The sequence below is a fragment of the Macaca thibetana genome, chromosome 13, assembly GCF_024542745.1.
Source record: "Macaca thibetana thibetana isolate TM-01 chromosome 13, ASM2454274v1, whole genome shotgun sequence".
In the NCBI taxonomy this organism is placed as follows: Eukaryota; Metazoa; Chordata; class Mammalia; order Primates; family Cercopithecidae; genus Macaca; species Macaca thibetana.
The window spans coordinates 51,641,472-51,666,914 of NC_065590.1; the positions used below are offsets into that span (position 1 = coordinate 51,641,472).

General features: G+C 41.4%; 1 protein-coding gene across 23 annotated transcripts in view; it reads left to right on the forward strand.

Annotated features, from left to right (window-relative positions):
- Positions 1-5,795: 5,795 nt before the first annotated feature.
- The window catches only part of MTIF2 (mitochondrial translational initiation factor 2), a 32,543-nt gene continuing 12,895 nt past the window's right edge, over positions 5,796-25,443 (forward strand). Inside the window, exons 1-10 of one of the 23 annotated variants that reach the window (XM_050754663.1) lie at positions 5,796-5,893; positions 6,367-6,761; positions 7,455-7,521; positions 8,952-9,019; positions 10,453-10,678; positions 11,720-11,831; positions 19,834-20,005; positions 20,468-20,628; positions 22,010-22,186; positions 25,175-25,314. In XM_050754663.1, the coding sequence (XP_050610620.1) occupies positions 10,460-10,678; positions 11,720-11,831; positions 19,834-20,005; positions 20,468-20,628; positions 22,010-22,186; positions 25,175-25,314 (981 nt within the window). In that variant the 5' untranslated portion in view covers positions 5,796-5,893; positions 6,367-6,761; positions 7,455-7,521; positions 8,952-9,019; positions 10,453-10,459. The other 22 variants (XM_050754660.1, XM_050754665.1, XM_050754653.1 and 19 more) reach the window with 22 other exon arrangements.

The window sequence follows — 25,443 nt, forward strand, 5'->3', positions numbered from 1 at the left end:
AATGCTGTTTATTTCTAAAAGAGTGTTTTGTTTTGTTTTGTTTTGTTTTGAGACAAGGTCTTGCTCTGTGATGCCCAGGCTGGAATGCAGTGGTGTGATCATAGCTTACTGCAGCCTTGACCTCCTGGGCTCAAGCAATTCTCCCACCTCAGCCTTCCAAGTATATGGGACTACAGGCACACACCACTGCACTCAACTAATTTTGTATATTTTTAGTTTTTGTAGAGATGGGGGTCTCCCTATGTTGCTCAGGCTGGTAATGCTATTTATTTCTAATTTTTCTAATCAAGACAGAATTATATATTTTATAATCTGCTTTTCTGTTTTCATCTAAGAGTCCATGTCAACAGATCTACTTTATTACTTATAATGGCTATATAATATTCCATTTACATATCCAACTCCAAATTTGGAAATATCCAATGTCCAATGACCTAAATGTTAGTCATTTCCAAATTTTCAATATAATTACAAATAAGGCTATGATAAGTGTATTTCTCTTTCTCAGCGTATGTGTGTGTATATATATACACACACACACACATACACACACACATATATATGCACATATATGCACATATATATACACACATATATGCATAACTGTTTCATGTATTCCTTAGAATACCAATAATCTGCAAAGTTACACAGTTTACACATTTTTTTGGTTGTTTTGTTTTGTTTTGTGAGACAGGGTCTCCCTCTGTCACCCAGGCTGGATTGCAGTGGCGTGATCTCGGCTCACTGCAACCTCAGCCTCCCACACAATCCTCTCACCTCAGCCTCCCAAGTAGCTGGGACTACAGGTACACACCACTATACCCAGCTAATTTTATTTTTAGTAGAGACAGGGTTTCGCCATTTTGGCCAGGCTAGTCTTGAACTCCTGGCTTCAAGTGATCCTTCTGCCTTGGCCTCCCAAAGTGCTGGGATTATAGGCATGAGCCACTGCACCTGGCCAATTTCCATTATATATTGTTGAAAAGGCAAAAGGCAGCATTTACTGTATGAATCCCATTTATATAAGATTGTATGCATATATATATATATTTATTATTATTATAATTATTTTAGGCAAAGTCTTGCCCTATTGCCCAGGCTGGAGGGCAGTGGCACAATTTCGGCTCACTGCAACCTCTGCCTCGTGGGTTCAAGCAATTCTGCCTCAGCCTTCTGAGTGGCTGGGATTACAGGCAGCCACCGCACCTGGCTAATTTTTGTATTTTTAGTAGAGACGGGGTTTCACCGTGTTGGCCAGGCTGGTCTTGAACTCCTGACCTCAGGTGATCCGCCTGCCTTAGCCTTCCAAAGTGCTGGGATTACAGGCTTGAGCCACCAAATATACATTGTATCTGTAGGTATATTTATGCATGTTTTAGGATATCCTTCCTTCCTTCCTTCCTTCCTTCCTTCCTTCCTTCCTTCCTTCCTTCCTTCCTTCCTTCCTTCCTTCTTTCCTCCCTCCCTCCCTACATATTTTTTCCTTCCTTCCTCCCTCTCTCCTTTCCTTCCTTCCTTCCTTTTAGAGTCAGGGTCTCACTCTGTCACTCAGGCTGGAGTGCAGTGGCATGATCATAGCTCATTGCAAGCTCGAAATCCTGGCTTCAAGTGATTCTCCCACCTTGGCCTCCAGAGTAGCATAGAACTGCAGGTGCATACCACCATGCCCAGTTAATTTTTTTTTTTTTTTTTTTTTGTAGAGAAGGGTCTTCCCATGTTGCCCAGGTCTCAAACTCCTGGTCTCAAGCAATCCTGTGGCCTCAGCCTCCCAAAGTGCTGGTATTACAGGTGTGAGCCACTGCGTCTGGTCCTTTCTTTTTTAAATCAACTTTTTTTTGTTTGTTTGAGACAGAGTTTCACTCTTGTTGGCCAGGCTGGAGTGCAGTGGCGCGATCTCAGCTCACTGAAACCTCTGCCTCTCAGGTTCAAGCGATTCTCCTGCCTCAGCCTCCCGAGTAGCTGGGATTACAGGCATGTGCCACAATGCCAGGCTAATTTTGTATTTGTAGTAGAGATGGGGTTTCTCCATGTTGGCCAGGCTGGTCTTGAACTCCTGACCTCAGGTGATCCGCCCACCTTGGCCTCCCAAAGTGTTGGGATTACAGGCGTGAGGCACTGCACCCAGCAATCAACCTTTTAATTTTAGAATAATTTTAGATTGCAGAAAAGTTGCTGAGATAGTGAAGAGTTCCCATGTGCCCTTTACCCAATTTTGTTAACATCTTACATTAACCATGATACACTTGTGAGAATTAAGAAATTAACATTGAGGTATTACTGTTAACTAAACTACAGACATTATTCAGATTTTACCAGTTTTCCCACTAATGTGCTTTTCTGTTACAGGATTCTATCCAGGATACCATATTGCATTGAGTTGTTATGTCTCCTTAGTCTCTTCTGATCTGTAACAGTTTCTGAGTCCTTTCTTGCTTTTCCTAACCTTGACAGCTTTGAAGAGTACTGGTCAGGTATTTTGTAGAAGGCTCTTTAATTCGGTTTCTCTGATGCTTTCCCCATGATTAGAGTAGGGTTGTGGGTTTTTGAAAAGGATATTACAGGGGTAAAGTGTCCTCATCACATCATTTCGTGTGGGGGTGTCCATGATATTAACACGACATTGCAGGTGATGTTCACCTTGATCACTTGGTCAATGCATTGTCTGCCAAGTTTCTCCACTGTAAAGTTATTAATTTCCCCTTTCCATACTGTGTTCTTTTTTTTTTTTTTCTTCTGAGACGGAGTCTTGCTTTGTCGCCCAGGCTACAGTGCAGTGGCACTCGGCTCACCACAACCTCCACCTCCTGGGTTCAAGCGATTCTCCTGCCTCAGCCTCCTGAGTAGCTGGGATTACAGGTGCATGCCACCATGCCTGGCTAATTTTTAGGAGAGACAGCGTTTCACCATGTTGGTCAGGCTGGTCTCGAACTCCTGACCTCATGATCCATCCGCCTCAGCCTCCCAAAGTGCTAGGATTACAGGTGTGAGCCACTGCGCCCGGCCTCCATACTGTATTCTTTGGAAGCAAGTTAGTAAGTCCAGCCCACACTAAGGTAGAGATGAATTAATCTTCACTTCCCAGTGAAGGTTTTATATATATGCATATATATATAAAAGTTGGCATCTTCTGTAAGGAAGATTTGTTCCTTCTCTATTTATGTATTTATTCTATTATTTATTTATATTAGTATGAACATATGTATACTTAGTTGATACTTTTGGTTATAATCTAGTACTGTTATTTTGCTGCTCAAATATTTCCAGCTTTGGCCATTGGGAGCTCTTTCAGGTTGGCTTCTCTGTTCCTTGAACTGTTTTTATTCTCTGTCTCTTTTTTTTTTTTTTTTTTTTGCCACTTTCTATATTTTGGTATATTGCTTTAATTTTCTGCATTAGCATGATTAGAAAATCTTAATGATTAGAACATTAGAGGAACATAGAGGCATAGATGGTTATTTTCACCTTAATATTGTGGAAAAATGACCTGGCAACTACTTTGATGGTTTACCAACTGATTTCTGGTTGTTTCTCAACTGCCTTGCAAGGCAAGTAAGACAGCAAAGAATTACTTCTCACACAAATTAAACTTCAGTAGATATCTGAGAGCGGTAGGTAAAATGATAGCGATTGGAATAAACTTCAATAGTTTTCAAGTGTTGTTAGGTTCACTTAAAAAAAATTTCCAGGCCCAGTGCAGTGGCTCACACCTGGAATTCTAGCACTTTGGGAGGCCGAGGCGGGCGGATCACTTGAGGTCAGGAGTTCAAAACTGGGCAGGCCAATTGTACTAAAAATACAAAAAAATTAGCCGGGCATGGTGGCAGACACCTGTAATCCCAGCTACCTGGAAGCTGAGGCAGGAGAATTGCTTGAACGTGGGAGGCGGAGGCTGCAGAGGGCTGAGATTGTGCCATTCAACCTGCGCCACAGAGTGAGATCCTATCTCAAAAAAAGAAAAAAAAAAATGTCCAGGAGAGAAGTTTGCATTAAATCATTCAGTAACACCGATTGCACACCTTTGTAGTAGGCATTGGGAAGGTGGGGGAAAAAAAGAGGGTGGTAGGTTGGGGTGGGGGCATGAGTTAGGAGGTAAGATGATGGCAAGTATGCTTTTGAGTAATGAATTTCTGTACAATACCAATTACCTAGGGGAGTGGTAGATCTTAAAGACAAAGATTAATTGATTGATTTTGTTTTCTTCTCAAATTCCTTTTACCAAAAGACACAGATAATAAAACAATATTTATATTTGAGAGGTGGTGATGGTTGTGGTCAAAAGGACCAGCTGAAAGACATAATGTCCAAGCAAGGTGAGGGAAAGCTCTGGGGGCAGGCTGTAATAACCATAACAGCAAACACTTACTATGAACCAGGCACTATTTATCAACAGTTTATCAACCCATTAAAAGCTTATTACAGCCGGGCGCAGCAGCTCATGCCTGTAATCCCAGCACTTTAGGAGGCTGAGGTGGGCAGTCACCTAAGGCCAGGAGTTCCAGACCAGCCTGGCCAACATGGTGAATTAGCAGGGTGTGGTGGTGTGCGCCTGTAATCTCAGCCAAGCAAGAGGCTGAGGGGGGAGAATCACTTGAACCCAGGAGGCGGAGGTTGGTTGCAATGAGCCGAGATCGCGCCATTGAGCTCCAGCTTGGGCGACACAGTGAGACTGTCTCAAAAAAACAAAAAACTGTCTGGGAGCGGGGGCTCACGCCTGTAATCCCAGCACTTTGGGAGGCCGATGTGGGCGGATCACCTGAGATAGGGAGTTCGAGACCAGCCTGACCAACATGGAGAAACTCCGTCTTTACTAAAAACACAAAATTAGCCAGACGTGGTGGCGCATGCCTGTAATCCCAGCTACTCGGGAGGCTGAGGCAGGACAATTGCTTGAACGCAGGAGGCAGAGGTTGCGGTGAGCTGAGATCGCACCATTGCACTCCAGCTTGGGCAACAAGAGAGAAACTCCGTCTCAAAAACAAAAAGAAACAAAAACAAAACAAAAACCGTATTACAATCCTGTGAACTAGCTACTGTCATTACTATAATGTAGATGAACAAACTGGGACATGGACAGTTGACAAGACATCCCCAACCACACACTAGAAATGAGCTGGGATAGGAAATCAGACACTCTGACTCTATTACTCCAAATGCCATACATACAAGCTGACTTCCGAAAAAAGAGAAAGTACTGTTCGCACAATACTAACTGGTTCTACGGCCACTGTTTCCTTGCATTTCTTTTTTCCTTCTTGTTAGGAACACGTATCTTTGAAGGAGATATCATTTCTCCCACAGTTCTCCATTTAACGTTTCCTCGAGTGCAAGCACCACCGAGGCCACACACAGCCCCAGAGTAGAAGTAATTTGCTTCCTAGAAACCCTCATTGTATCCAGATTCCCTCCCAGAGGAGCCATCAGTTCTCATGGGTGGCACTTTTTTCTCCAGCTGATTACACTTTTTTTCTGTATCAGTTAATTTTTCCAACTTCTAATTGAATAAAGGCAGTTTTCTTAAAAAAAAAAAAAAAAGCGAAAAACGGAAAGGAAGGAAGAGGAAAGAAAGGAAGGAAGAAATGAAGGAAGTAAGGAAAGAAACGAGAGGGACAGAAAGAGAAAAAGGAAAGAGAGAAAGAAAGGAAAGGAAAACAAGAAATGGAAGGGACCTGCAGAAACGATTCACCACGCGCGGCTGACCCTGGGAGGAGCCACAGGTTGAACGAGCGCCTCCCAGGCTGGACGCCCGCTGCGAACACCGCAGACAGTCCCACCCCGGGCAGCTACAGCGACTCTTCTGAATTCCGGAAAGAACCTTTTCCAGCGGGACCGGAAGCCCGGCGGGGACCGTAGCGGGGACGGACTGACTTACCGACCATTCTTCCGGGTGCGGAAGGTGAGCTCCACCCGTGCTCAGAACCCAGGGGCCCGGGACAGTAGGTAGGAGTTAAGTGGGTAGGGTCCCTTAACCAGGGTTGTCCGGTGTGGGTGGTGTGTGTTGTTTCGCCTAACGTGTCAGTGGCACAAATCACGCGAACTCATAAACATTGTGCGTTCGGAAGGCTTTTCAAGATGCGTTTAATCCCTGCGTAAGCCCACGTTAAGCATTCACGAAGGCATGTGCTCTGTTCTCTCGGAAGCGGCCGGCCGGCTTCCCCTCCTCGGGCGCCGCTGCGGGCGCAGGTCCTCAAGTCCCAGCCTCCCATGGGCCCAAGGCCTTCTGGGCTCCAATTTGAGGCGAAGCCACCCCAGTTTCGTAATTTTTCTGCAGTGATTTATTTTTACCTTTCAGGTAAGTTCGAAAGCTTCCAGCTCACTTTCAGACATTTCCACTAACGTAACTACGTATTTGCAACATACTTTTTTCAGATTCCTTGACAAGAATATCCTAGTGACCAAACACCACCTTACTGGGAGTCAGAACGTCTGGGTTCTAGTCTTGACTGCCATTAACTAGCGGTATGACACTGGAGACGCCTTTTTGACCACTATGGATTTACGTTTCCTTTTCTGTAAAATGAGGAGCTTGGAATAAGTGACAAATTTCCTTCCAGTTTTGACATTTGGGTTATTGCCTCCAATATGTCTTTCCAGTTTCTGCCTCAATTACGTATCTGTGCTTTGGTTAATATCTTGTAGTGTCCTTCCTCCCATTCCCTTAATCTGTGCTCTTCTCGAATCTGGTTTCATACTCGTTTAAAAATTATTTTCTCAAGGAATCCTGTGTTTCCCGAGCACTCTACTTTTGGTCCAGGGGCACAACCGTAAGTATGTGCCATTCTTAAAAGTATTTAATGTGTGTAAATACTATTGAATGAATTTCCAAATTTTTTTTTTTTTCCTTTGGACAGAGTCTCACTCTGTCGCCCAGGCTGGAGTGCAGTGGCGCGATCTCGGCTCACTGCAATCTGCCTCCTGGGTTCAAGCGATTCTCCTGCCTCTGTCTCCCAAGTCGCTGAGATTACAGGCGCCCACCACCACGCCCGGCTAATTTTTGTACTTTTAGTAGAGATGGGGTTTCACCACGTTGGCCAGGCTCTTGAACTCATGACCTCAGGTGATCCGCCCGCCTCGGCCTCCCAAAGTGCTAGGATTACAGGCATGAGCCACCACGCCCGGCCTGAATTTCTAAATCTTAATGTGTTTATTTCGTTGGCATTAAGTCAGATTTTTCCTTGATCTTTACTTGAGTAAGCCTTTTAAGGTAAAATGCTTGCTCGATTACACACACATACATAACCTCTTAATTGTCCGAAGGTAAACAAGTTAATGACTTGTGAATATTTTTAACTTATAAGCAATGAATCCTCAAAGCTTATAAGCCAATACTGAAACGTGTGATATGGTTTTAAAATAGCTGATGATAAAGTCTTTACATCATCCCATTTTGTCCTCATAGTCTTGTAATAGGAAGGACAGATATTCAAACACTTATTTATTTATTTATTTATTAACAGAGATCCAGAAAATGAGGCCCATAGGAAACAAGTGACTTGCTGAGTCCAGATAACACTTACTATCAGAGTGAGTGTCCAGCTAAGTTTCCTTTGTTGCCCAATAAGATAATTTCTTCACTATACTGTGCTTGTTTCAGTTACCATTTATTTTCTTTCTTTTAAAAAGTATTCAATATAGGCCAGGCGCGGTGGCTCACGCCTTTAATCTCAGCACTTTGGGAGGCCAAGGTGGGTGGATCACCTGAGGTCAGGAGTTCAAGACCAGCCTGACCAACATGGTGAAACCCTGTCTCTACTAAAAATACAAAAAAATTAGCCGGCTGTGCTGGCAGGCGCCTGTAATCCCAGCTACTTGGGAGGCTGAGGCAGGAGCATCCCTTGAACCCAGGAGGTGGAGGTTGCAGTGAGCCGAGATTGCGCCATTGCACTCCAGCCTGGGCGACGAGCAAAACTCCATCTCAAAAAAAAAATTTCAGTATATTCTATTTACCATGTCAGAACCATAAATTTACTATGTTAGAACCATAAAATACACTTTGGGAAGATTGGTTGAAATGTAACATTTAGGCTAGGCATGGTGGCTCACACCTGTAATCCCAGCATTTTGGGAGGCTGAGGCAGGTGGATCACCTGAGGTCAGGAGTTTGAGACTAGCCTGGCTAACACGGTAAAACCTGGCATCCACTAAAAATACAAAAATTAGCTGGACACAGTGGCGCACACCTGTAGTTCAAGCTACTTGGGAGGCTAAGGCTGGAGAATCGCTTGAACCCGGGAGTCAGAGGTTGCAGTGGGCTGAGATCACACCACTGAACTCCAGCATGGGCAACAGAGGGAGACTCCATCTCAAAAAAAAAAAAAAGAAAGAAAGAAATGTAACCTTTTTTTTTTTTTTTTTTTTTTTTTTTTTGAGAGGGAGTCTGGCTCTGTCGCCCAGGCTGGAGTGCAGTGGCCGGATCTCAGCTCACTGCAAGCTCCGCCTCCCGGGTTTACGCCATTCTCCTGCCTCAGCCTCCCGAGTAGCTGGGACTACAGGCGCCCGCCACCTCGCCCGGCTAGTTTTTTTTTGTATTTTTTAGTAGAGATGGGGTTTCACCGTGTTAGCCAGGATGGTCTTGATCTCCTGACCTCGTGATCCGCCCGTCTCAGCCTCCCAAAGTGCTGGGATTACAGGCTTGAGCCACCGCGCCCGGCCAGAAATGTAACATTTAATGTCTAGTTATCTAGCAAAGATCACCCGTCCAGAGCCTTGATTTCTTTGGTCACATCAAATAACTATTATCATTTGTGAACAATTTTAAAGAATATCTAGTAGAAAATATAAATATATAATATATATGTTGTATATAAATATAAAATATAAGCATACTGTAGAAATGCCATATTATAAGAGAAATCATTTAAAAAAAATTTTTTTTTTGAGGCAGAGTCACGCTCTGTCTCCCAGGCTGGAGTACAGTGGTGCAATCTCGGCTCACTGCAACCTCTGTCTCCCAGGTTCAAGCGATTCTCCTGCCTCAGCCTCCCGAGTAGCTGGGACTACAGGCATGTGCCACCACGTCCAGGTAATTTTTTTGAATTTTTAACAGAGATGGGGTTTCACCACATCAGTCAGCCTGGTGTCGAACTCCTGACCTCAAATGACCTGCCTGCCTTGGTCACCCTGGTCCACCCTGGTCTCCCAAAGTGCTGAGATTACAGGCATGAGCCACTGTGCCTGGCCAAAAATTTTAAAACTTTGTAAAAGTTTATAATTTTGTTCAAGATAGCTTTATATGTATTTTTATTAGAGACGAGGTTTCACCACGTTGGCCAGGCTAGTCTCAAACTCCTGATGTCAGGTGATCTGCCCACGCTGGCCTCCCAAAGTGCTGGAATTACAGGTATGAGCCACCATACCCGGCCGGAAAACGTGTTCTTTTTACATTGTTTTTGTCGTTCCTGCCCCTAAAAACTGAAAAGCAAAGCCATAGAAATGCAGTCTTGAGAGCAGAGGCAGTAGAGGCCACTGGGGGGAAAAGAACTATTACTAATGAGTTCTGTTACAGTTTTCTCTCAAAAAACTCTTCTTTCATTCTAAGAATAATAACTCAAAAGGCATTATTCAATAAATATTGGGTGTCTTCTTCCTACTATAAAGCATCTTTTTTTAGGGGGTGAGATGGGAAGATGGAAAAGTGTTAAGAATTGAAAGACAGTTCCAACTAGATGAAGTGTGTGCAAAGTTTCAGAGATGAGATGACAAGCCATCAGAGATTATAGGTGGGTTATAATAACAAAAGCTTGAGAGGTAGGAGTGTAGAGACTCTAAGAGTGTAAGAAATAAAGTAAGGCTGGGCATGGTGGCTCATGCCTGTAATCCCAGCACTTTGGGAGACCAGGGTGGATCACTGGATCCCAGGAGTTTGAGACCAGCCTAGACAACATGGTGAAACACCATCTCTACCAAAAAAACAAACAAAAAATTATCTGGGCATAGTGGTGGGCACCTCTAGTCCCAGCTATTAGGGAGGCTGAGGTGAGAGGATCACCTAAGCCTAGGAGGTCGAGGCTGCAATGAGCTGTGACCACATCAGTGCATTCCAGCCTCCAGCTTGGACAATATAGTGAGACCCAGTTTCAAAAAAGAAGTTTCAGGGTGTTTAACAGAAAGGTGATCATTTCAAATTTGTACTTTAGAAAAATTACTCTAGTTGTGATTTGGTTAGTTGATATTTCGAGAGTGAAAAAAGTGCCTTTTACAAGTTGTTATTGTATTTCAATTCTATCATAGTAGTAACATTAACAATAATAATAATAGCTAGTATCTAGAGAGTACTTGGTATGGAATCCCATCTCTTGATGAGACTGAGTTTTTTCAGGGCAGGAACCCAGTTTTACTCGTTGTTGTAAGTCTAGTGAGTTAAGTGTAGCCCAGTGCTATGCATATAGTAAATATCCAATTAATATTTGCTAACTTGATTTGAATATTATTTTAAAACCTTTTTTTTTTTCCTAGGAGAAACATGAACCAGAAGCTATTGAAATTGGAGAACTTGCTACGATTTCACACTATTTATAGGCAACTGCACAGTCTGTGTCAAAGAAGAGCATTAAGACAGTGGAGCCATGGGTTTTCATCTGCGTACCCTGTGTGGACAGCTCAGCTGTATGCCTGGCCCTGGCCAACAGAAATGCTCACTGGGGCTGCTTTATCTCAGTATAGGTTTCTAGTAACAAAAAAGGTAGTTACAGTTTTTTTTTTTTTTTTTTTTTTTTTTGAGACGGAGTCTCAACCTGTCACCCAGGCTGGAGTGCACAGGTGCGATCTCGGCTCACTGCAACCTACGCCTCCTGGGTTTAAGTGGTTCTCCTGCCTCAGCCTCCTGAGTAGCTGGGATTACAGGCATGAGCCACCGCGCCCGGCATAGTTACAGATTTCTGTAAGTTATTTTATTATTTGATCTAAAATGAAAGTGCCTAGAACCATGAGTAGAAATCCATTTTGAGTATTTTATCATTTACAGAATATTTATTACTTAATGCTATATTCCAAGCAATAGCGCTTTGTGAGAAAGGGAAGTTCTGGTTAATTGTGTGGTGCTGATGAATTTGGTTCCTTGGGAATCAGTGTACAACAGTGAATTAAGGATGTAGGAATTTAATTTTAGCCTAAGTTTTAACTACTTATGGGAGTGTTTGTTGGTAGAAATAGTAGCTATGGTCAGACACAGTGGCTCACGCCTGTAATCCTAGCACTTCGGGAGGCCAAGGTAAGCAGATCACAAGGTCAAGAGTTTGAGACCAGCCTGGCCAACATGGTGAAACCCTGTCTCTACTAAAAATACAAAAATTAGCCAGGCATGGTGGCGCATGCCTGTAGTCCCAGCTACTCAGGAGGCTGAGGCAGGAGAATCGCTTGAACCTGAGAGTTGTAGGTTGCAGTGAGCCGAGACCACACCATGCATTCCAGCCTGGGCAACAGAGTGAGAGACTCCATCTCAAAAAAAAACCAAAAAACAAAAAAAATACAAAAACTAGTTGGGCATGGTGGTGCACACCGGTAATCCCAGCTACTGGGGAGGCTGAGGCAGGAGAATGGCTTGAACCCAGGAGGTGGAGGTTGTAGTGAGCTGAGATCGGATGAGATCTGGATGACAGAGCAAGACTCTGTCTCAAAAAAAAGAAATAGTAGCTATGATTGTGGTAGATATTTCAGAATAAATCTAAATTGTCACTTAAGTTTTTTCTTCCTTTTTGTTTATATGTTCTGATTTTTTTAATAGGAAGAAAGACCACAGAAATCTCAGTTATCTTCAACAAAATCTAAAAAGGTGGTAGAAGTATGGATTGGAATGACTGTTGAGGAACTGGCCAGGGCAATGGAAAAAAACACAGGTGAGTCAGATATTTTTACAAAGCAAAATATGGGAATGTTGGAAGACCAGGCATTTTATTTGCAATGAGATTAAGGCATTTAAAGATTAAAAACTAGACTGGCACTTAAAAAATATATTAAGTCGGCCGGGCGCGGTGGCTCAAGCCTGTAATCCCAGCACTTTGGGAGGCCGAGACGGGCGGATCACGAGGTCAGGAGATCGAGACCATCCTGGCTAACACGGTGAAACCCCGTCTCTACTAAAAAAATACAAAAAACTAGCCGGGCGAGGTGGCGGGTGCCTATAGTCCCAGCTACTCGGGAGGCTGAGGCAGGAGAATGGCGTGAACCCGGGAGGCGGAGCTTGCAGTGAGCTGAGATCCGGCCACCGCACTCCAGCCTGGGTGACAGAGCGAGACTCCGTCTCAAAAAAAAAAAAAAAAAAAAAAAAAATATATATATATATATATATATATATATATTAAGTCATCGTAATATTCTTCATTTTAAGTCATAATCCCTAGTTTCTTGACTCTGCCAAATGTAGTTCTCTAAGATTTTGCTTTTAATTAAAGTGGAAAAGATTTTCTTGTATGAATTAATTTTTGTTTCTTGGAAGTTTTGTGGGCTATTAGAATAAATCCAAAGAATGTTTTTAGACTGAGGGTCTATACTTATATACTTTCTCTTTGTTTTTCTATAATTTTCTATATCTTCTTCCTTTTTTTTTTTTTTTTCAGTTTTTTTTTGAGAAAGGGTCTTGCTTTGTCCAGTATAGTGGCACAATCATGGCTCACTGCTGCAGCCTTGGCCTCCTGGGCCCAAACAGTCCTTCAGCCTCAGCCTCCTGAGTAGCTGGGACTACAGGCATGTGCCACTATGCTCAGCTAATTTTTTATTTTTTGTAGAGACAGAGTCTTACTATGTTGTCTAGGCTGGTCTTGAACTCCTGGGTGCAAGTAATCCTTCTGCCTCAGCTTCCCAAAGTGCTGGGATTATAGGTATGAGCCACCATGTCTGGCCCTATAATTTTCTGGTTTCCTTTTTTTCACTCATTATTATTATTATTATTATTATTTTTTGAGATAGAGTTTCACTCTTGTCACCCAGGATGGAGTGCAGTGGCACAATCTTGGCTCGCTGCAACCTCCGCCTCCCAGATTCAAGTGATTCTACTGCCTCAGCCTCCTGAGGAGCTGGGATTATAGGTGCCCACAACCACGCCTGGCTAATTTTTGTATTTTTAGTAGTACAGCATTTCACCATGTTGGCCAGGCTGGTCTCAAATTCCTGACCTCAAGTTATCCGCCAGCCTCGGCCTCCCAAAGTGATGGGATTACAGGCGTGAACTCCCACGCCCAGCCTTTTCACTCATTTTGACAATATGAGAAATACTGATAGTAGCCAGGCACGGTGGCTCACGCCTATAATCCCAGCACTTTGGGAGGCTGAGGCGGGCGGATCACTAGGTCAGGAGATCGAGACCATCCTGGCTAACACAGTGAAACCCCGTCTCTACTAAAAATACCAAAAAAATAAGCCAGGCATAGTGGCAGGCGCCTGTAGTCCCAGCTACTCGGGAGGCTGAGGCAGGAGAATGGCGTGAACCCAGGAGGCGGAGCTTGCAGTGAGCCGAGATCGCACCACTGCACTCCAGCCAGGGCGACAGAGTGAGAATCTGTCTTTAAAAAATATATATACTGATAATAATAACTACAATTTGTCATAATATTATTTTTATTTATAAATGGAGCATATTATTGCCATTTTTATATTCCTTCATTGTGATGTGCTTATTACCAGTTTAGGATTTTTGAAACAAAATTTGAGTTTTCATTATAAAGTGACATTAAAATTCAGTATATGAGAAATATACCCTGTTATTGTAACAAAGTGTAACAGACTCTTGGGGAAAAAAAGAATTAATAGTAACTCATATATGTTAAGCCATTAATATGTACCAGTACTTTTTTAACTCTTGTACTTCTTCTCACAATGCCCTAAAGTTAGGTATCCTTATTTACAGGCTGGGAAAGTGAGGTTTAGAGAGGATAAGTAATTACCCACTCTTTCCAGCTAGTTGTGGGAGAACCAGGATTTGAACCTCGGAAATACGGGGAATATTTGATCTTATGAATTATGGCTCCAGAGCACATGCTGTTACTCATCAACCAAATTATCTCTCAAGAATTATTTTGTAAATCACAGCAATGCTAAACTTCAATGTATTTCCTGCCTGAACGTGTTACTACTTTTTGTGCATGTACATCCTTACAAAGAGTACAAAATTGTTAGCACACTGTTTGGCTTTTTTTTTTTTTTTTTTTTTTTTTTTTTTGAGACAGAGTTTCGCTCTTGTTAGCCAGGCTAGAGTGCAATGGCGCGATCTCGGCTCATCACAACCTCTGCCTCCTGGGTTCAAGCAGTTCTCCTGTCTCAGCCTCCCGAGTAGCTGAGATTACAGGCGTGCACCACCACGCCTGACTAATTTTGTGTTTGTAGTAGAGATGAAGTTTCTGTATGTTGATCAGACTGGTCTTGAACTCCCGACCTCAGGTGATCCGCCCGCCTCGGCTTCCCAAAGTACTGGGATTACAGGCGTGAGCCACCGTGCCTGGCCTGTTTGGCATTTTTAATAATTTTGCAGATGGATTATTCAGTCATTTTACAGCTAGAAAACTATGAAAATAAATGAATATGGCTATATCATTTAGAATTTTTTCTACAGAAAATTGTATTGGTGTGGTTTTATAAATAGTATGGATGATAGGCTTGATTTTTAGAACTTTTTTTTGAGGCACAGTCTTGCTGTGTCACTCAGGCTGGAGTCCAGTGGCAGGATCTTGGCTCACTGCAACTTCTGACTCCCCGGTTCAAGTGATTCTTGTGCCTGAGCCTCCCAAGTAGCTGGGATTACAGGCATATGCCACCACACCCAGCTAATATTTGTATTTTTAGTAGAGACAGAGTTTCATTATGTGGGCCAGGCTGGTCTCAAACTCCTGACCTCAAGTGATCTGCACACCTTAGCCTTCCAAATGCTAGGATTACAGGGATGAGCCACTGTGCCTGGCAAAACTTTTTATTATTAGCAATTATCAGACAAATATGGTAGCAGAAAGAATGGAAAAAGCTTAAATTTATGCATAAGTCAGTGACAACAGATATTTTATTTTATCCATTAGTACTTCAGTATATATCTCTAAAAGATGAGTACTCCTTTTTTTTTTTTTTTTCAAACATTACCCCCTACCCCTATACACATAGAGGAACCCATAACCATAATTCTTTAGTATGACTAATAAATAGAATGATTAAAATACAAATTTAGTCTCATGGAGCAGTACTCTAAACCCCAAACTGATTGTTTATGATGAAAATAAAGGGTGTCTATTTGAAGCTTATTTCATATTCAAATCTCTTCTGAATTAAAGATAGTTTTCATGAGGTGATTCTTTTTAACTACTATATATATTAGCGATATGAGTACTTTTTTTCCCTCTTCTCCTGGGTAATTTAAGTAGCTTGATGTAATATTTAATGTTGCAATATGTTGGATACTTTTCTACATGTAAATATTTAAGTCTTTGGTAAAAATAAAATAGTATGTTAATACCATATGCATTTAATACAGAGGGGAAATGATTATCTCTTTATGTAAGCTACTTCCCAAAAGTTCGATATAATGTATTGGAAAACTAGAGTATTAGGTATTTTTAGCATTATTAGAAATAGAATTGTACTCATATATATGTGTGTGTGTATATATATATATATTTTTTTTTTTTTGAGACGGAGTCTCACTGTGTCTCCCAGGCTGGAGTGCAGTGGCGTGATCTCGGCTCACTGCAAGCTCCGCCTCCCGGGTTCACGCCATTCTCCCGCCTCAGCCTCCCAAGTAGCTGGGACTACAGGCGCCCGCCACCACGCCCTGCTAGTTTTTTGTATTTTTAGTAGAGACGGGGTTTCACCATGTTAGCCAGGATGGTCTCGATCTCCTGACCTCGTGATCCACCCGCCTCAGCCTCCCAAAGTGCTGGGATTACAGGCTTGAGCCACCGCGCCCGGCCTGTATATATATATTTTTTTGAACAGAGTTTCACTCTTGTGCAGGCTGGAATGCAATGGCGTGATCTTGGCTCACTGCAACCTCCACCTCTCAGGTTCAAGCAATTCTCCTGTCTCAGCCTCGCGAGTAGCTGGGATTACAGATGCCTAACATGCCTGGCTAAGTTTTTTTTTTGAGACGGAGTCTTGCTCTCTCACCCAGTCTGGAGTGCAGCGGTAACGATCTCAGCTCACTGCAACTTCTGTCTCCCAGGTTCAAGCGATTCTCCTGCCTCAGCTTCCTAAGTAGCTGGGACTACAGGCATGCGCCACCACGCCTGGCTAATTTCTGTATTTTTAGTAGAGACGAGGTTTCAGCATGTTGGCCTGGCTGGTCTCTAACTCCTGACCTCAGGTGATCCGCCCACCTTAGCCTCCCAAAGTGCTGGGATTACAGGCGTGAGCCACTGCCCAGCCTCCTTGCTAATTTTTGTGTTTTAAGTAGAGATGGGATTTCACCATGTTGGTCAGGCTGGTCTCAAACTCCTGACCTCAGCTGACCCACCCACCTCAGCTTCCCAAAGTGGTGGGATTACAGGTGTGAGCCACCATGCCCAGCCAACTAATAATTTTTGTTTTGAAATAGTTTTACAGTTCTCTGAGAGCATATTCACATAGTAAATTTGAGTTGTATCATTCTTAAAATGTGTTTCCTTGGGAAAGCATGTGGTAGAAAGATAAATAGGAAATGGTTTCTTGGCATTATTGGTTGTTAAACACAACCATTTTAAAAAATTAAGTCATAAAGGTAGTAAAAACTCAAAAACTCTTTTACTGGCTGGGTGTGGTGGCTCATGTCTATAATCCCAGCACTTTCAGAGGCTGAGGCAAACATATCGCTTGAGCCCAAGAGTTTGAGATCAGCCTGGGCAACATGGTGAAGCCTCATCTTTACAAAAGAAATACAAAAATTAGCTGGGTATGGTGACGCAAGCCTCTAGTTCCTGCTTTTGAGGAGGCTGAGGTGGGAGGATTGCCTGGGAGGCAGAGGTTGCAGTGAGCCGAGATTGTGCCGCTGCATTCTAGCCAGGGCGACAGAGTGAGACCCTGCCTCAAAAAACCCCAAACAAACAAACAAACAAAACCAACTCTTCACTTCCCAATTATTTTATTGCATTTTACAATTATTTGTGTTCTCAAGGTTATTTATGCCTATCATATCTGTATGGTAGAAAGACTATATAGTAGTCTACTACTGTGCATCTCTTCCCAACTCTGTATTCAGTGACTTTATGTTGGTAGCTTGTAATCAACCATGGTGGGCATATTTGCATCATGGAAATTGGGGAATGCTGTAAATTAGAGGTTTATTTTTGACAGCATAGTTATTAAACATTTGCCAGCACACCAGTGAATAGGATGTTCTTTTAGTGTAATGTTCTGCTTATCTGAGGATGGCTTTCTTCCTTTTTTTTTTCTTGAGACGGGGTCTCACTCTTGCCCAGACTGGAGCGCAGTGGCTCAGTCTTGGCTCACTACAACCTCCGCCTCCTGGGTTCAAGAGATTCTCCTGCTTTAACCTCTGGAGCAGCTGGGATTACAGGTGTGTGCCACCATGCCCAGCTAATTTTTTGTATTTTTAATGGAGATGGGGTTTCACCATGTTGGGCAGGCTGGTTTCGAACTCCTGATCTCAGGTGATCTGCCCACCTCGGCCTCCCAAAGTGCTGGGATTACAGGCTTGAGCCACCACGCCCGGCTTTAAATATATTTTTATAGGGTGACTACAAGTCTGGAACATAAAACTACTTGTTTCATTATCATCACAGATACATTTGTTTATCATCCACAGGGAAACATGACTGAGATTAAAACAAAGCACATTAAATAAAATGAAAAAGAGAATAGGTAAATATTTTTCCTATATTTCAAGAGTTTTTGGGTTAGGTGCAGTAACACCTGTAATTCCAGAACTTTGGGTGGCCAAGGTGGGAGAATTGCTTGACCAGGAGTTCAAAACCAACCTAGGCAACATGGCAAGACCCCTTCTCTACAAAAAATTAGTAGGATGTGGTGGTGGCACCTGTGGTTCCAGCTACAATGGAGACCGAGGCAGGAGGGTTGCTTGAGCCTGGGAATTTGAGGCTACAGCAGTGAGTTAGGATTGTGCCACTGTACTCTAGCCTGGACGACAGTGCAAGACCCTATCTCAAAAAAAAGTTTTTTGTTTTTTTTTGTTTCTTTTTTTGTGATGGAGTCTCACTCTGTCACCCAGGCTGGAGTGCAGTGGCACATTCTTGGCTCACTGCAACATCTGTCTCCTGGGTTCAAGCGATTCTCCTGCCCCAACTTCCCATGTAGCTGGGACTACAGGCGCTGCCACCATGCCTGGCTAATTTTTGTATTTTTAGTAGAAATGGGGTTTCACTATATTGGCCAGGCTGGTCTTGAACTCCTGACCTCATGATCTGCCCGCCTCGGCCTCCCAAAGTGCTGGGATTACAGGCATGAGCCACCATGCCTGGCCAAAAAATTTTTTTAAATAAAAAATAAAGACTTTTTGGACACCCTAGATACATAAACAGGTAAATGAATTGAGGATACATGTATTCAGAGAGAGAGAGATATATATATAGTGTGTGTGTCTGTACGTACTGTCAGTTCTCATTATGCGTGGATTATTTATTTTAGGTGTGGATTCTGTATTTGAAAATTCACCTACTCAACAAAATGTATTTGCAGCTCAAAAATCAGTACTTGCTGGGTGCAGTGGCTCACGCCTGTGATCCCAGCACTTTGGGAGGCCCAGACAGGCAGATCATCTGAGGTCAGGAATTTGAGACCAGCCTAACCAACATGGTGAAACCCTGTCTACTAAAAATACAAAAATTAGCCAGGGATGGTGGCATGCACTTGTAGTCTCAGCTACTTAGGAGGCTGAGGCAGAAGAATTGTTTGAACCTGAGAAGCAGAGGCTGCAGCTAGCTGAGATTGCCCCACTGCACTTCAGCCTGGGTGACAACAGCAAAACTCTGTCCCAGAAAGAAAAAAAAAAAATCAGTACTCAGGTTCTCTTGCAGTTATTATTGGACATGTGCAGAACAGTGAAAAATGTGAGTTGTGCATTTTGCATGTTCTGAAGCTGAGGTTGAATGAGGTGACACTCTGTTTCAGCTGTTGTACTGCAAACAAGTGTCCTTTTTGTATTCTATTTAGTGCCACATTTTTTTTCACATTTTTATACTTTTTGTTGGTAATTTTGCTGTTTAAAATGGCTCCTAAATGTGGTACTGAAGTCCTATCTAGTGTTCCTAAGCTCAAGAAGGCTGTGATATGCCTTACAGAGAAAATATGCATCTCAAATAAGCTTGTTCCAGCATGAGTTATAGTGCAATTGGCCATGAGTTCAATGTTAATGAATCAAATATATATATAGTATCTTTAAACAGAAATGCATAAAACAAAATTATGTATTGATCAGTTAATGAAATGTCACTGAAGGCTTGCAGGAACCCAACTGTGTAGTTCCCCTCAGAACAGTGGTTCAATATTTGCTAATTCAATAGTTTTGGTGACTTTATAGAACATAATTATTGCAAATAATGGGAATTGATTGTATACACACACATATTCATATATACATGACATTTGTGACTAATTTTTAGAGAAGTAGACTACAGTCAATTATTATAAATACTAAATCTATCTTAACATTTTACTGATGATTCAGATGGCTTAGAATACATAAATTCAAATATTTATGAATATGCAGAAAAGTCAGTAAATAGAAATGTATCATATTTTGAATAATTTAAAAACATTTTTTAGCTTCCTTGTGATTTATTAATTAGAGAACCAGTTTGCATAGTTATTCCTCTCATTGAGTGTATTATTCATATAAACATTTATTAATAGAGATTACTTTCTTGAGCATTTGATTAATGATCCTAAAAGGTTTTATTTTATTCCAACCAGATTATATATATGAAGCTTTATTGAACACTGCTATTGACATAGATTCACTGGAAGCAGACTCACATTTAGATGAAGTCTGGATCAAGGAAGTGATAATGAAGGCAGGGATGAAGTTAAAGTGGAGTAAATTGAAACAGGACAAAGTCAAAAAAAATAAAGATGCTGTAAGAAGGTAAAACTTAACTGTATAGACTGGTGGGGTTTGGGAGAGACTACATAGTTATATTCACACTTTTTAATGGAAAGATTTGCTTTAAAATTTCTTTTGTAATAAAGATACGTGTGTATAAACTTTTCTTCAAAGTACTTAGAGCATTAGAAAGTATATTAATACATTCAAGTTATTATAAAACTGTAAGGTTTTTTTTAATTTGCTGAATGTATACATTGGTCTGAATTTTCAGATTTGATTAATTCTCATTCTTATGAAAATGTAAACCACAGGTAGGTAGGCAGTTATGAAATAGTCTGTCATAAGTCATTATATGTATAAGAAGGGGAAATAGGCCTAATCCACACTGAATATTGGGTTTTATTGTTAATGGTAGCTCACAGGGATAAATGTGAACCAATTCACAGGCTATAAAGTATTTCTGATATTTAAGAAATGAAACTCTTCTGCTGTTAATTGTAGGCCCCAGGCAGATCCAGCTTTATTAACCCCAAGGTCCCCGATTGTTACTATAATGGGCCATGTTGATCACGGGAAAACGACATTACTTGACAAACTTCGAAAAACTCAAGTGGCAGCAATGGAAGTTGGAGGCATCACTCAGCACATTGGTGCCTTTCTTGGTATGAACACAAATTACCTTACAATGTGCTTGGGAACCCCACTTACTATTTTCTTAAACCAAATGTCATAGTGTGAAGTATACAAATTCAAAGTAAAAGAGAAGGCTAAAGCTTACAGTCGTTGGTTTGATGAAATGTAGAGCAAGTGATTAGTAAAGCTATTTTTTAACTTTCTATGAGAAGAAAATTGTGTTAACTGTTTTTTTTTTTTTTTTTTGAGACAGAGTATTACTCTGTCACCCAGGCTGGAGTGCAGTGGTGCAATCTTGGCTCACTGCAACTTCTGCCTTCCCGGTTCAAGCAGTGCTCCTGCCTCAGCCTCCCAAGTAGCTGGGACTACAGGTGTGCACCACTGTGCCTGGCTGATTTTTGTAGTTTTAGTTGAGGCAGGGTTTCCCCATGTTGGCCAGGCTGGTCTCAAACTCCTGACCTTGTGATCGCCTGTCTCGGCCTCCCAAAGTGTTGGGATTACAGATGTGAACCATCGTGCCTCGCCTAATTTTTTTGTATTTTTAGTAGAGACAGGGTTTTGCCATGTTGGCCAGGCTGGTGTCGAACCCTTAACCTCAAGTGATCTGCCCATCTTGACCTCCCAAAGTGCTAGGATTACAGGTGTGAGCCACTGCACCTGGCTGAAAATTGTGTTAACTTCTAATTCTAGCTCATTCTTAGTTTGATTTAATGAGCCTACAATTTTTTGTTAATTAATTATGTTTATATAACCTCCTTTGCTAGGTTGTGATAATGTTGCTGATAATAATTAAATAATAGTCCCAATTATGAGCACCTAGCATGTGTCCAGAACTATGCTAAGCACCTTATATGTTTTGTCTTTTTTATCTTACAACAACATCATAAGGTAGGTATTAACAGTTGCACTTACAAATAAGGAAGCTGATACTTCTTTGAGTTAAGTAACTTTCCCACAGTATATAGCCTGTAAGTAGCATAGCCAGGATTTAAACCCAAGGTCACTGGACTCAAATCCTGAGCTACTGCCTACTAAATCGCCTTTCTGTGGCTCAGGGGGTTGTGCAATTCTGATTTGCTAATGTAAGGGTGGCTCCCTGTACAACAGTTGGTCTGTTCTATCTCTAAAATAGATTTATCATTGATACATTTATGAAAGTAGTTATGTTCTAGAAATATGGAGACTTTAGTTTAAAATTTTTACGTGGAAAAAAACCCATAAAAGTTTCACTGGCATTTTATCACTTTGCATTGTGAAATTATTATGATCTGTGTTCTGATTAAGATTAATGGAAGGAATAAAATTATTTTAAAGAATTATTGATGGTTTCAGATAATGTCACATATATTCTTTGGTATTAAGGAAGTACATGTTTGAGTCCTTGATGTTCTTGAATTTCTGTTTCCACAGTTTCTCTGCCTTCTGGGGAAAAGATAACTTTTCTTGATACTCCAGGACATGCTGCTTTCTCAGCAATGAGAGCCAGAGGGGCTCAGGTCACTGACATTGTCATCTTGGTTGTAGCTGCAGATGATGGGGTGATGAAACAAACTGTAGAATCTATTCAGCATGCCAAAGATGCACAAGGTACTGTGTGGCTGACTTAATGGATGTACTACATAAAGTCAAAGTTCTGGGGCCATTTACATATAGCTCATTTAGTCTTCACAACAATCCCAGAGTTATACCTGTATTATAGATAAGCCTCAAAGATAAATTGTTTTCCCACAGACTTATAACTAATAGGAAGAGTATAGCAGGATTCAACTTGGGACTTGTGACCATAAGTACATACCACAGGTACAGTCTTTCCTATGCTTTTTTTTGTTTTGTTTTCAACTTTTTATCATGGAAATTTTAAGCAGATACAAAAGTAAGAAGATAATAATGAAATTCTATGTACCCATCACCTAAATTCATTACAAGTTGCATAGTGGTTATATTCTGTTATTTCCTGTTAATTTATTATGTGGAATTCTTCTCTAAAGAGAAACTTTCCCTTCTGCTTTAAATAAGTTCTTATCTGATCAAACATATAAAATTGAAACTTTTGGAAAATCACTTAATGATCGTCTCCCTTATTTCTTCATTTAAAAGTTATAATAATAAATACCCACACATGTAATTACACATTCTAGGCTGGAGTGGTGGCTCACACCTGTAATCCCAGCACTTTGGGAGGCTGAGGCCGGTGGATCACCTGAGGTCGTTGGGAGTTCAAGATCAGCTTGACCAGCATGGAGAAACCCTGTCTCTACTAAAAATACAAAATTAGCCAGGTGTGGTGGCGCATAACTGTAATTCCAGCTACTCAGGAGGCTGAGGCAGGAGAATCACTTGAACCCAGGAGGCAGAGGTAGTGGTGAGCTGAGATCACACCATTGCACTCCAGCCTGGGCAACGAAAGCAAAACTCCGTCTCAAAAAAAAGTTACACATTCAATATATTCATTTTTATTCTGAAATGACTGTACCCCTACCCTTACTGAGAAAATATACTTGATGAAGTGTGTCATATTCCCCCCAGATTTACTGGCAAGATTTTTAAAAGGTTGGGAGTTATTGAGCTAGTCCAGTTCTTTTATTTTACAGCATGGAAAGTAAGACTCAGACAGCAGCCAGAACTCTCCGTAATTATATACAATTATACAACTAATTTTCAGTATGTCTGCATTTGGAATTTAGATCTGCTAGCTTCCAATGTTATTCTCTTTCCTTTCTAATTCCTTAAAACTGCCTTTGTGTGATGTACTATGTTCTTAATGATTCTAGGGAATGCATGGCAAGAAGAGAGGGATAAATTTGCCAGGGATCCCATTACAAAACAATTGGCTGAGATAGGATAAATTCATTAGATCATGCTTTGTACACCTCTTCTCTTGGTACCTACCTGTTAAGTTCCAGCTCATCAACATGGAATGTACTTTTCCTGTCTCTTTTCTTTTCTTTTTCTTTTTCTTTTTTTTTTTTTTTGAGACGGAGTTTTGTTCTTATCATCCAGGCTGGAATGCAGTGGTGCAATCTTGGCTCAGGCTCACTTCAACCTCCTTCTCCCAGGTTCAAGTGATTCTCCTGCCTCAGCCTCCCGAGTAGCTGGGATTACAGGTGACCGCCACCACACTCAGCTCATTTTTGTATTTTTAGTAGAGATGGTGTTTTACCATGTTGGCTAGGCTGGTCTCAAACCCCTGACCTCAGGTGATTTACCTGCCTTGGCTTCCAAAGTGCTGGGATTACAGGCGTGAGCCACCGTGCCCGGCTGGGATGTACTTTTTTGTAATAGTATGTTGTGGATTGCAAAACTTTTTTGTATATTTTAAAATTTCTGTTTGATACCTGAGAAAATTACAGAGATGATGAAATGCAGCCACAGAATTATCTCATAGAATTTTGTGTGATTTCTCTAAAGAGAGGATATGTCTAGTGATAAGTAGATTAAAAGATTATTTGGTCCTTTCATTAAGTAAACATTTATTGAGAGCCTATGTGTTAGTCGACTATATGTTGGTCACTGACCTAGGTGTATGAATAAATAGTATAAGTCCTAAAAGGAAATTTGTGATATTGGTACTTAGTTTTAACCTAGGATGAGATGTTGGGTTTTAACAATGTGTTAATAAACCCTGGAAAGAAGAGGCAAATGATCTAGTAGTATTGAATTGGAATCTTCTCATGATTTTTTTTTTTTTTTTGAGATTATCTCCAGTGTACTTGTTGATCTTGCTTTTATGTTTAAGGATAGGCCTTTTTCTACCCAAAATACAGTTGACCTTTGAACATCACGGGTTTGAACTGTGTGAGTCTACTTAACACACACATTTTTTTCAACCAAACATAAATAAAACAGCATTCACAGAATTTGAAACTTCCTTACATGGCTTTCTGTACACACGGTTCTGTAGAGCTGGCTGCAAGACTTGAGTATGCCGGGATTTTGATACAGGCAGTGGTGGGGGGTTCCTAGAACCAATCCACCAGTATACCCAGGAATGACTGTATTGTTTGTTGTGTTTTTTTTTTTGAGATGGAGTCTCTGTTGCCCACGCTGGAGTGCAGTGGCACGATTTCAGCTTACTGCAAGCTCTACCTTCCCGGTTCAAGCGATTCTCCTGCCTCGGACTCCCAAGTAGCTGGGATTATAGGCGTGTGCCACCACGCCCGGCTAATTTTTGTATTTTTTAGTAGACATGGGATTTCTCCATGTTGGCCAGGCTGATCTCAAACTCCTAACCTCAGGTGATCCACCTGCCTCAGCTTCCAAAAGTGCTAGGATTACAGGCATGAGCCACTGCACCCAGCCCAACTGTATTGTTTTTTTTGGATAATCTCAGGTGTCTGTTATTCACTCAAAATCTGCTTATAATTATACTTTTAACATCTTGCATCTGGATTTCTTTATGTGTAGAGAGCAGAGTAGGGTGATATGACTCTAAAGTGGGTCATTTTGGCCTTTTGTTAGATAAAAACATCCACTGAATAAAGAGAAAACTGGAACAGAAAGTTGGTGTCTTTCACTGTGAATACCTGGAATTGAAGGTGTCATCATTTTCACTCTATTTAACTCCGTTTCTTTCAGTTCCTATTGTCCTTGCCATAAATAAATGTGACAAAGCTGAGGCTGATCCTGAAAGAGTGAAAAAAGAGCTGCTGGCTTATGATGTGGTATGTGAAGATTATGGAGGTGATGTTCAAGCAGTGCCTGTCTCCGCACTTACGGTAAATGTGGGGACTTCATATGAATATGCCTGAATGGGAACGCTGTACACAATGCACACAGTATATTACATCTAAAGAACATTTTGATGTACATAATTTGTGTTGTTTTTAAAACATTTTCCGGGTGTC